The following is a 12,773-nucleotide window of genomic DNA, read 5'->3' on the forward strand; positions in this document are numbered from 1 at the left end:
TAAGTTTGCATTCTCTGCATTTATAAGTACCACACTGAAGTCAGTTTCTTAGATTTATAATAGATATTGCTATGGTGCTGTTGGTGGGAAAGTACCCAAATCAAGAAGTTTATGTATTTTTTTTTTTTTTTGAGACAGAGTGTCGCTCTTGTTACCCAGGCTGGAGTGCAATGGCACGATCTCGGCTCACCGCAACCTCCGCCTCCTGGGTTCAAGCAATTCTCCTGCCTCAGCCTCCTGAGTAGCTGGGACTACAGGCACGCGCCACCATGCCCAGCTAATTTTTTGTATTTTTAGTAGAGACGGGGTTTCACCATGTTGACCAGGATGGTCTCGATCTCTTGACCTCGTGATCCACCCGCCTCGGCCTCCCAAAGTGCTGGGATTACAGGCTTGAGCCACCGCGCCCAGCCCAAATCAAGAAGTTTAACTTGAATTTGTGTAGCTCCTGTCTCCTGTTTAATGGTTAGCATGGTGTGCGATGGGCACTTATTTTGTTTGATTATGTAAATGATCAAATTGAGTATCCCTGAAGGGATAAGGAAAAAGTAGTATGGCATCTATCTTCTTGTGTCAAAAGGAAGTGATTGGGCACAGAGGGGCCATCTAAGTGAACACAGGGGTTAAGATAGTGGAGCTTTTGCGTTCTAACTTAGTTTTTATCTCTACTATGCTAAACTTACACAGACAGTCCCCAACTAAATCAAAGGGTGGTTTACACTGGGATCTTTTTGACTTTACAATGGGTTTATCCAGATGGTAAATGCATTTTTTTTTTTTTTTTTTTTACTTAAGATGAGTTTATCCTGACAATCTCATCATAAGTCAAGAAGCATCTATATAGTGCAGTAAAGGTGAGGCTGAAAGATGTTGATATTACATTGCATGAAGTGTCTTTTCATGGTTGGGATCTAAACACTAATTAGTTTAATTCTAGGCACTCTTATTTGGGTGGGTTGATTGCATTTATACAGTGTCGTTGGTTTAGGGAAACATTTGTTAATCATTAATTCATTATTTAAAGTGGCTTTTTTTTTTTTTTGAGACAGAGTCTCACTCTGTAGCCCCGGTTGGAGTGCTGCAGTGGAACGGTCTCAGCTATTGCAGTCTCCACCTCCTGGGTTGAAGCGAGGCTTGTAGAGACAGGGTTTCACCATGTTGGCCGGGCTGGTCTTGAACTCCCAACCTCAGGTGATCCTCCCACCTTGGCCTCCCAAAGTGCTGATATTATACGCATGAGCCACCTTGCTGGGGCTAAAGTAGCTTTTAATTACGGAGAATTTGGCAGAACTCACTCTTATTTTTTGAGATGGAATTTCACTCTTGTTGCCCAGGCTGGAGTGCAATGGCGCAATCTCGGGTCAACGCAACCTCTGCCTCTTAGATTCAAGCTATTCTCCTGCCTCAGCTTCTTGAGTAGCTGGGATTACGCATGCGCCACCATACCCGGCTAATTTTTTGTATTTTTAGTAGAGACAGCGTTTCTCCATATTGGTTAGGCTGGTCCTGATCTCCTGACCTCAGGTGATCTGCCTGCCGTGACCTCCCAAAGTGTTGGGATTACAGGCTTGAGCCACCATGCCCAACTAGAACTCACTTTTAATTACAGCTTTATTTAATGTAATTCATATACCATAAAATTTACCCTTTTAAAATACACAGTTTGGACCATGTCTAGTGGCTCATGCCTGCAATCCCAGCACTTTGGGACGTCAAGACAGGAGGATCACTTGAGCCCAGGAGTTCAAGACCAGCCTAAGCAACATGGCAAGACTACGTATCTACAAAAAAAAATTTTTTTAGACTGGGCGCGGTGGCTCAAGCCTGTAATCCCAGCGCTTTGGGAGGCCGAGGCGGGTGGATCATGAGGTCAAGAGATCGAGACCATCCTGGTCAACATGGTGAAACCCCGTCTCTACTGAAAATACAAAAAAGTAGCTGGGCACGGTGGCACATGCCTGTAATCCTAGCTACTCAGGAGGCTGAGGCAGGAGAATTGCCTGAACCCAAGAGGCGGAGGTTGCGGTGAGCTGAGATCCGCCATTGCACTCCAGCCTGCGTAACAAGAGTGAAACTCCGTCAAAAAAAAAAAAAAAATTTAATTATCCAGGGATGGTGGCATGCACCTGTGGTCCCAGCTACTTGGGAGGCTGTGGTGGGAGTATTGCTTAACCCTGGAGGTCAAGGCTGCAGTGAGTCATGATCTCACTACTGCACTGCAGCCTGGGTGACAGTGAGACCCTATAGGATTTGGTGGGATTTGGTATATTCAGAGATGTTCAACCATCATTAGCTAATTTCAGAACCTTTTCATCACCCCCCAAAGAAAAGTCTTTTATGTAGGACAAACGTTTCCTTTTCATTTACCTTTTCATTTACCGAACTAAAAACATCACTTAGAACATGGTTCTCAACTGAGAGACAGTCTTTTTTTTTTTTTTTTTGAGGTGGTGTCTCGCTGTGTCACCAAGCTGACGTGCAGTGGTGCAGTCTCTGCTCATTGCAACCTCCATCTCCCAGGTTCAAGTGATTCTTCCACCTCGGCCTCCCGAGTAGCTGGGACTGCAGGCACACGCCACCATGCCCAGATAATTTTTTTGTATTTTTAGTAGAGAAAGGGTTTCACCATGTTGGCCTTCAGAATGGTCTCAAGCTCTTGACCTCGTGATCCACCCGCCTCCCAAAGTGCTGGGCTTCCAGGCATGAGCCACCCACCTCACCTGGCCCCTGAGGGAATATCTTTTCATCCTAAATCTCCATCCCACCCCAGAGCATTTGGCAGTGTCCAGAGACACTTTCGGTTGTTACAGTGGGATGGGGGTCGGGAGTTGCTATTGGGATCTAATGAGAAGAGTGAGAGATACTGCTAAAATAACAAGAAATGACCTAAGCTTAAATGTCAGTAGTGCAAAATGGAGAAGCTCTGAGTAAAGAAATAGGCTGGATTTATTTTAGTATCTGTTATAACAAATCCTGTTTATTAAGAAAACCACAGTGAAACCCCATCTCTACTAAAAATACAAAAAATTAGCTGGGCATGGTGGCACGTGCCTGTAATCCCAGCTACTCAGGAGGCTGAGGCAGGAGAATTGCCTGAACCCAGGAAGCGGAGGTTGCGGTGAGCCGAGATCGCGCCATTGCACTCCAGCCTGGGTAACAAGAGCGAAACTCCGTCTCAAAAGAAGAAGAAGAAAAAAAAAAAAGCCACAAATGTGTTGTCTCTTGTTTAAGGACTTCTGGACTTAACCAATATTTCTGTTTTTAAGATCTTTTATTAAACCTGTGTGGATATATAAAGAGCTAGAGGTATGTTTTCCCCACTGTAGTTCATGTATAAATAGTTGGGACACATTTTGTTTTGTGAGGTGATTGATTTGTTAAGTTTTTAACCAGTTCACATAAGATTTAGAGGAAATTAAAGAATTAGATCAGTTCATTATTGAATTGCAAAGGATCAATAAACCTAGAGCATTAAACAGTGCTTTACTTATAAAGCAGAGGGAACCCTGTTGAAATCTAAAGATGTCATGGGCCTAGGTATTGGGGGAGCAAAGGGCATGGAGGATTTAGATGACTTCTTTTCTCAGTTATTGGAATGAAATCGAGTGGAACAGACACAGGCACCCACTTTAGGTTTATTGATTTTGCTATTCAACGGCTAATTCCTTTAAACCTGCTGCTTATATTGTGCCTGAGGCAGTGCTGTTGCTAGAGTTAAAGAAGCTAAACATCTTGTAAGGGAATTTTAGCCTGTTTTTTTTTAAGACTCATCCAACAGTAATTTCTTAACCAGAGGGCTTCGGAGTGGGTGGCAAACAGGACGGGAAAATGTATGATTTGAAAAACATTCTAAGATTTAACAGTGTTTTAATATTTTTTAGTCATATTTAATTTGTTTGGAAATTGCAAATAACATTAAAGAAGAGACCTGTTTGTCCAAGGAGTGGAGGGGTAAGAGTTGAGAAGCTGATCTACAAAGTTGATTTAAGCCAAATCAGACTAAAGGGCAGATTAATTCCAGATTCTGCTGTTTGGGTATAAGATACGTATATAGAACAAGTAGGAAAGGGATATCTTATTCAGGTTCTTCTGTTCTTATGTTGAACTTGACCTCATTGTTTGTACTGACCACCAGTTCTACTTTTATCCTCCCAGTGGAAGGACAGGTTAATAACTGGATATTAGCCGATGATACTAGATTAAGCCCCATGAGGGTAAGGATCTCTAGCTAGCATCATGTGAATTCCAGACACTATTTTTGAATTAAAGGATATGAAAAAGTCTTAAGTCCATGCACCATAAGTGGTTTACCTCATGTCTCAATCATGTTAGCTTATTAAAATCTCCCATAGATCTTTGCACATGAGGCTGGGCATGGTGGCTCATGCCTGTAACCCCAACACCTTGGGAGGCCGAGGTGGGCGGATGATTTGAGGTCAGGAATTCAAGACCAGCCTGGCCAACATGGTGAAACCCCATCGCTACTGAAAATATAAAAATTAGCCAGGTGTGATGGCGCATGCCTGTAATGTCAGCTACTCGGGAGGCTGAGGCAAGAGAATCACTTGAACCTGGGAGGCAGAGGTGGCAGTAAGCCAAGATCATGCCACTGTACTCCAGCCTGGGCAACAGAGTAAGACTCTGTCTCAAAAAAAAAAAAAAAACCAGAGGCCGGGCGCGGTGGCTCAAGCCTGTAATCCCAGCACTTTGGGAGGCCGAGGCGGGTGGATCACGAGGTCGAGAGATCGAGACCATCCTGGTCAACATGGTGAAACCCCGTCTCTATTAAAAATATAAAAAATTAGCTGGGCATGGTGGCGCGTGCCTGTAATCCCAGCTATTCTGGAGGCTGAGGCAGGAGAACTGCTTGAACCCAGGAGGCGGAGGTTGCGGTGAGCCGAGATCGCGCCATTGCACTCCAGCCTGGGTAACAAGAGCGAAACTCCGTCTCAAAAAAAAAAAAAAAAACCTTTTTTTGCATATGAACTGCAGCAGTGTAAGTGCTATGAGGCCCAACATCTCCATAACTGTATTCTTTGAAGGCTATAGAATAATGCCAGGTGCAGTGGCTCGTATCTGTAATCTCAGCACTTTGGGAGGCTAAGACAGGAGGAACAGTTGAGGCCAAGGAGTTCAAGACCAGCCTAGGCAGCCTAGCAAGACCCCTGCCTCTACAAAAAGTTTTAAGATTAGCTGGGCGTGGTGGTAAATGCCTGTAGTCCCAGCTGCTCAGGAGGTTGAGAGGAGGATTGCCTGAGCCCAAAAGGTCAAAGCTGCAGCGAGCCACGTTTGCAGCACTGCAAACAAAAAAGCAGGGGTGGGGGGCGGGTGAGGAGGCATGTAGGATGGATTCAAAATGTGTTTTGGTTGATTATAGATGATACTTTTGGAGCTGTATTAATTAGGCCACTTGAGAGATATGGAAATTACCATGTTTGTGGTCAACTTTTTTTATTTGATCAGATTCATCTAGTTTGCATATTCAGACCTTAATACATCAGGTTCTAATGGTGTCCACAAGGCTGTGTGTTAACACTGATAGCAAACTTGGTTACCTTTATTTCCTGAAAGTTGAATTTTAAAAGAAAGTCAGATACCAAGTGAGAACACAACCTTGAGTTAAACAATTAAAAATCAGGTGATAGAACATGCAGGAGAAATTTATGATTATTAAAACCATGAAACCGATCTTTTTTACAACAAAGCTGCTTGCTTTTTCTTAATCATGTAGTGGCTGCTCTCAGGCCAGTTCTGGAAGTTTCCTTAGTCCCTTCTGCTCTTCTGAATTAGTTCTTGATTGGTGGTGACATCTCAGAAGTTCTGAGGACCACGAAGAAAGCAATGTCAGTTCACAAGTTGGGTCTTTTTTTTGTTTGTTTTTTTGAGATGGAATCTCACGCTGTGGCCTCGGTCTGGAATGCAATGGCATGATCTCTGATCTCTGAAACCTCCGCCTCCCAGTTGACAGGATTCTCCTGCCTCAGCCCTCCTGTGTAGCTGGAATTACAGGCACACACCACCACACTGGCTAATTTTTTGTATTTTTAATAGAGATGGGTTCACTGTGTGGGCCAGATTGGTCTTGAACCCCTGACCTCATGATCCACCTGCCTCGGCCTCCCAAAGTACTGGGATTACAGGTGTGAGCTACCACATCTGGTCATATTTTCTTTTTAGTATTACATCTTCATATCCAGTGTTACGGTAGAGAAGGAAATTTTTTCTAGAAGATAGAGACATCTAGGGTATATGAGTCTTACCATTTGAATACTTTCAACTAACAGTACATTTTACCATGGTTTTGATAACCTGCCATGGAACTAATAATAAGCTGCTGAGAGGCAGGGATCCCTTGGTATATAGAAAGAGCCCTGGACTTTTTATGAAAAAATTTGGGTTTTAGCTCCAGCTTAGCTAGCCAATGTCTCTGTAACTTTACAAACATCCAATGTTTCACTTAACCTCTCTGAAACTTAGTTTCCTTCTCTGTAAATTGATAGTTGTGGCCACGTACCATGTCTCAGCCCAGCATTTTGGGAGGCTGAGGCAGAAGGATCACTTGAGCCTAGGAGACCAGCCTGGGCAACATAGGGAATACAAAAAATGTTTAAAAATTAGCTGAGCGCCGGGCGCAGTGGCTCAAGCCTGTAATCCCAGCACTTTGGGAGGCCGAGGCGGGTGGATCACAAGGTCAAGAGATCCAGACCATCCTGGTCAACATGGTGAAACCCAGTCTCTACTAAAAATACAAAAAATTAGCTGGGCATGGTGGCACGTGCCTGTAATCCCAGCTACTCAGGAGGCTGAGGCAGGAGAATTGCTTGAACCCAGGAGGAGGAGGTTGCGGTGAGCCAAGAGCGGGCCATTGCACTCCAGCCTGGGTAACAAAAGTGAAACTCTGTCTCAAAAAAAAAAAAAAAAAAAAAAAAAAAAAATTAGCTGAGCATGGGGGTGTACACCTGTGGTCCCAGCGACTCAGGAGGCTGAGGTGGGAGGATCACATGAGCCTGGGAGGGTTAAGGCTGCAGATAGCCATGGCCACACCACTGCACTACAGCCTGAACAACAGAGCAAGACCCTGTCTCCAAAAAAAAATAAAAAATAAAAAAAAGCAGGGGCCAGGTATGGCAGCTCACACCTGTAATCCCAGCACTTTGGGAGGCCAAGGCAGGCAGATCACCTGAGGTCAGGAGTTCAAGACCAGTCTGGCCAACATGGTGAAATCCGGTCTCTACTAAAATAAAAAAATAAACCGGGGGGGTGGCAGGTACTTGTGATCCCAGCTACTTGGGAGGCTAAGGTAGGATAATTGCTTGAACCCACGAGGCAGAGGTGACAGTGAGCTGAGATCATGCCACTGCACTCCAGCCTGGGTGACAGGAGCAAGATTCCGTCTCAAAAAAAAAAAAGGATAGTTGTGATTTCTTCCTCACGTGTTTTTTTTTTTTTTAACAAGTGTCGATCCTCAAAAGTGCTATACAGAATGTGTTACGCGAGATGGATTTTTACTGATCTTTTTTATCCAAGGAGCAGGGAAGGTAGTAACTGAATAGAAGCAGTTACAAAATTAAAAGCTCTTAAATGATGAGTGAATATAGTAGAAGATAAAAGGTTGCCCCCACACGCCAGTCATACTCTCTAGAGGGTATCTCAAACACCTGGACCCTTTTCCATACGTAAATGTGTGTTCCTGCATAATAAGTATTCTACAACTTTTAAATTACTTATTGCTTGCTTTTTCTTTTTGTGCCACTATACTGTGCTTTATCTTTATTTATGTCTGCATAGTACTCCTTCATAGAAATGCCATAACTTAGTTATTTGGGGAGTGTCTCTGTTGCTTGTTTTTCTCAATATGTTTTACAACATTGCATTGTACAACTCTGTAAATACCTGAGTATTGGTGAATAATCTTTCTCTTGCCTTTTAAAACAGCAAAAAAGAAGAATAAGAAGGGGAAGACTATCTCCCTTACAGACTTTCTGGCTGAGGATGGGGGGACTGGTGGAGGAAGCACCTACGTTTCCAAACCAGTCAGCTGGGCTGATGAAACAGATGACCTGGAAGGAGATGGTAATTTTTCTTTTGTCATCATGTTTGGAATGTTTATTATTTTCTACACAAAACTGTTTGATAGTACTTCACACCATTTGTAATCTGAAAAGAGCTTACTCATTTTGTAGCACTTGAAATCTTACATATTTTGTGGAATCTAAGGTTTAATCAGAGGTTTGGGCTATCACACTTTACAGTGAAGACTGAAGTGGTCATTTAAGAGCGCTTTGCTAGTTCTTGTTCTTGAATTAACAGATTTCTTGAGTTGCTATTCTTTTTGTCCTCATTTTCTTCATTTTGAAAGTAGGAACGAGATTATCTTTTAAAATTTCTTCTAGGTCTAAAATTCTGTGGGGTTCATCCTCATAAAGTGATGTTTCAGGCCGGGCATAGTGGCTCACGCCTGTAATCCCAGCACTTTGGGAGGCCAAGGTGGGTGGATCATGAGGTCAGGAGATGGAGACCATCCTGGTTAACATGCAGAAATTCTATCTCTACTAAAAATACAAAAAATTAGCTGGGTGTGGTGGCATGTACCTATAATCCAGCTATTCGGGAGGCTAAGGCAGGAGAATCGCTTGAATCCACCCAGTAGGCAGAGGTTGCAGTGAGCCAAGATCTCACCACTGCACTCCAGTCTGGGTGACAGAGCAAAACTCCGTCTCAAAAAGAAAAAAAAAAAAGATAAGATGGGATATAATGAATATAAAGTACCCGGCACACAGTAATATTCCATAAAGAGTTGTATTTATGGAATAGTATTTCTTTGCTACATAAGGATTAAAGTGTCATAATTCATCTCAGAAGCATCTTTTTTTAAATGCCCTTATTACTGAACCCTCACTTTTTTTTGGTCTGTTTTCCAATATAGCATGTTTAATACTTGGCAGGTAACATGGGTCCTCTTGTTCTATGACAGCAATGAGAGAAGTTTCTTGTAATTTCTTCCATTCATTCCTCTATCCTAGTTTCAACAACTTGGCACAGTAATGATGACGATGTGTATAGGGCGCCTCCAATTGACCGTTCCATTCTTCCCACTGCTCCACGGGCTGCTCGGGAACCCAATATCGACCGGAGCCGTCTTCCCAAATCGCCACCCTACACTGCCTTCCTGGGGAACCTACCCTATGATGTGACAGAAGAGTCAATTAAGGAATTCTTCAGAGGATTAAATGTAAGTATAGAAGTTGTAATAATTAACTAGATATTGAGGATAATTGTCTAAAAAAGACTAGTTGTGGAATGGGCAGTTCCTCTTCATGGAAAAACAATTAGAAGTATAATTTAAGGCTGGGCTCAGTAGCTCACACCTGTAAGACAGCACTTTGGGAGGCTGAAGCGGGTTGATCATTTGAAGTCAGGAGTTTGAGACCAGCCTGGTTAATATGGTGAAACCCCATCTCTACTGAAAATACAAAAATTAGCTAGGTGTTGTGATACATACCTATAATTCCAGCTATTTAGGAGGCTGAGGTAGGAGAATCACTTAAACCTGGGAGGCTGAGGTTGTAGTGAGGTGAGATTGTGCCACTGTACTCTAGCCTGGGTGACAGAATGAAACTCTGTTTCCAAAAATAAAAAAATGGAAATATAATTTAGGATTTTTTTTTTCTTTCTTTCTTTTCTTTTTTCTTTGAGGTGGAGTTTCACTCTAGTTGCCCAGGCTGGAGTGTAATGGTGCAATCTCGGCCCACTGCAACCTCCGTCTTCCAGGTTCAAGCAATTCTGCCTCAGCCTCCTGAGTAGCTGGGGCATGTGCCACCATGTCTGGCAAAGTTTTTTGTATTTAGTAGAGACAGGGTTTCACCATGTTGGTCAGGCTGGTCTCGAACTCCTGGCCTCAGACGATCCACCCTCTTCAGCCTCCCAGAGTGCTGGGATTACAAGCATGGGCCACCACACCCAGCCTGAATTTATCTTTTTTTAAGGGTTAAATTCGTATCATTCAAAATATAGAAGGTATAGTAGGGCATTTAGTAAAATCTCTACCATCCCTCTGCATCACTTTTCCTCCTGAGGTAACCATGTTCTTGTATATTCAGAAACATTCATGCACATACCATAATGCTTTTTAGTCCCCTCAAAGAATGGCAAATGAAGAAGAATGTTGGAAACTTAGTTGTTGTTTCTTATTCCTTCAGATCAGTGCAGTGCGTTTACCACGTGAACCCAGCAATCCAGAGAGGTTGAAAGGTTTTGGTTATGCTGAATTTGAGGACATGGATTCCCTGCTTAGTGCCCTGAGTCTCAATGAAGAGGTAAAGAAAACAAGAGTGGGCATATGAGGGGTGTAAGTTCACAAATCTCATGTTTGTCAATCCAACTGATTTTTTTTTTTTTACGTTGAATGAGTGGCTCACTTCAAAGATTACCGTATCTACAAATAAAGGTCTGCATTATTGTATTTTAATTTTTATTTTTTGAAGATGGGGTTTCACCATGATGGCCAGGCTGGTCTTGAACTCCTGACCTCAGGTGATCCACCCACCTCAGCCTCCCAAAGTGCTAGGATTACAGGCATGAGCCACTGCGCTGAGATAGGCCTGCATTATTTTAACAGTATATCACTTAACATTCAACGTCTAGCAAGTCACACTTCAGCAAATTCAGTAGGCCCCAGTAATTTAAAGAGGTGCTCAGATGGAAAATTGTGGTAGAAACCCGCCACACACCAGGTCTCTAAGTCTCACATTGGTTTGCTCAGTGTTGCCTCAACAATTATGGCTTTGCTTTTTCAAAATAATCTGACCTGGTAAAGGCAAACAGAAAAATCAAAGTTTGTTTAGTATTGAAAGGCATGTCTCATTTTCAGGAAGTGTTATAATGGTATTTTTGTTCATGTAAGAGGATTTGGAAACATTTCCAACCAAGGAATATTTTACAGGAGAGTGACAATAAACATCTAGTCCTTCTGCTTGTTAACACTGCCCACAAATGTTTTCCCGTTCCAGGACTTGAGAGGCTTATATCTAGGAAGAGAAAACACTTCCTCCTTTAATTCTGAAAACCCCTTATTGCTGATTGATAAGGCAGTTTCTAATGCTATTTGTGCCATAATTCTGTAGTCCAAATTTGCCATATGACATGATTAAAATGAACACCTCTTAGAAATAGTTTTGCTGCCTCATAATTGAGTATCGTCATGACAGTCCATAGTCAGTGTGAAATAGAGACTAAAAATTAATGTACTTAGTTGAATTTAAATGCATATGAAGGTCTAATCTTGTTCCAGAGTTACTGTTACTGGATTATTTTTAGATTTTATTACCATCACTGGTCTTTACTTAGTCTGGTTAAGAAAAAGAATGCCATGCAATTGTTACTATTTGATGTTTACTAGATTAACTATTACTTAATATATTGTTGTGGTTCATATTTAGGAGTTACTTTTTTACTAGAGATTTCATTATGGTGGTGTTTAATATAGTTTTAACTAAAAATCACTTATCCTTCTTCAACTTAGATTCTACTATGAAATGAGGAAAAATCAGCAATAGAATTAATAGGGTTCAAATTGTATGAACAGTGATGTAGGAAAAGGCAGTCAGAGGGTAGCTCTGGAAGAACTTATTTATCCAAAGGTAATATTGAGTGAAAGAACCTAAGATTGTAGACGAAGTATGCTTTATGCAATTTTGCTAGAATAAAGTATTAGTAGGGGCTCTATAAATGTGTTGGGTGTTTTTGTTTTTAAGAGACAGGGTCTTGCTATATTTTCCAAACTAAACTTGAGCTCCTAGGCTCAAGTGATCCTCCTGCCTCCGTCTCCCAAATAGCTGAGACTGCAGGTGCATGCCATTGCATCTGGCTTCTATGAATTTTGGATAAAAAAATAATTGCGTATTTGCTAACATCAAATATGCCTTTTATTTAGCTAGTTACGTGAGAATTATTTTTAATTTACTACACTTGACAAATTACCTTGGATAGTTAAAAAGTTGATTCTGTTCTGTGAAATTCAGATTTGTAAAAATAGCATGGTCATTGACCTGATATTCAAGGCCAACTTAAATTTGTTGAATTTTTAAGTCTTTATAAAGGACGCTTTAGCCCACAAATTGGAGTGTTAGCTAGATTACAGTGTTTTCCTTTATCTTCCTTCCCCTAGTGCTTCTGCTATGCCCAGACGTTCAAGGTCACTCAAGGGATTTGTGCATAATGGGGCAAAAGGTTGGTTAATATGGTCCTATGCTCTCAGTCTCTAGGTAACAGGAGAATTCGAGTGGACGTTGCTGATCAAGCACAGGATAAAGGTAAGGAAACTGGTGGAGATTTCTGTTTGGTAATGGTAGGATGACGCCAAGGCATCCTTTCCCCGAAAATTTGAATAGGGGTAGTGGTGGGCCTGCCTGAGTCTATAGTAACAGTTTTCAACCAGTTTTGCACCGCAGGGGACTTTTGCCAATGTTTGAAGACGTTACAGCTTGTCACAATGAAATCCAGGGGTTAATGCTCTAGTGGATGGGACAGCCCCCATCTATAAAGAATTATGCAGCCCAAAATGCATGTCAAGATTGAGAAGCCCTGATTGAACTAGATGAACATTAAATGTATGATAAATAGGTTAGCTGTCTAACAGCACATTGGGCACAAAAGGGACCTAATTTGTATATGTTTTAGGAACTCCTGTCCTACACAGAATTTGAGATAGCTAAGCATTAAACCAATAGGAAAGAATGGGAGGAAAAGAATTACTTCGGTTGAATTGGAACATG

The 12,773-nt window shown here is 42.0% G+C and overlaps 1 protein-coding gene across 5 annotated transcripts in view; it reads left to right on the forward strand.

The window, feature by feature from the left end:
• Positions 1-12,773, forward strand: part of EIF4B (eukaryotic translation initiation factor 4B) — a 37,456-nt gene that overhangs the window by 4,578 nt on the left and 20,105 nt on the right. For all 5 annotated transcript variants that reach the window (XM_010349857.3, XM_010349853.3, XM_010349854.3 and 2 more), the window contains exons 2-5: positions 7,936-8,073; positions 9,024-9,232; positions 10,200-10,316; positions 12,257-12,311. In XM_010349857.3, coding sequence (XP_010348159.1) covers positions 7,936-8,073; positions 9,024-9,232; positions 10,200-10,316; positions 12,257-12,311 — 519 coding nt within the window. The remainder of the gene's footprint in view (positions 1-7,935; positions 8,074-9,023; positions 9,233-10,199; positions 10,317-12,256; positions 12,312-12,773) is intronic.

The sequence above is a fragment of the Saimiri boliviensis genome, chromosome 7 (genome assembly GCF_048565385.1).
Source record: "Saimiri boliviensis isolate mSaiBol1 chromosome 7, mSaiBol1.pri, whole genome shotgun sequence".
In the NCBI taxonomy this organism is placed as follows: Eukaryota; Metazoa; Chordata; class Mammalia; order Primates; family Cebidae; genus Saimiri; species Saimiri boliviensis.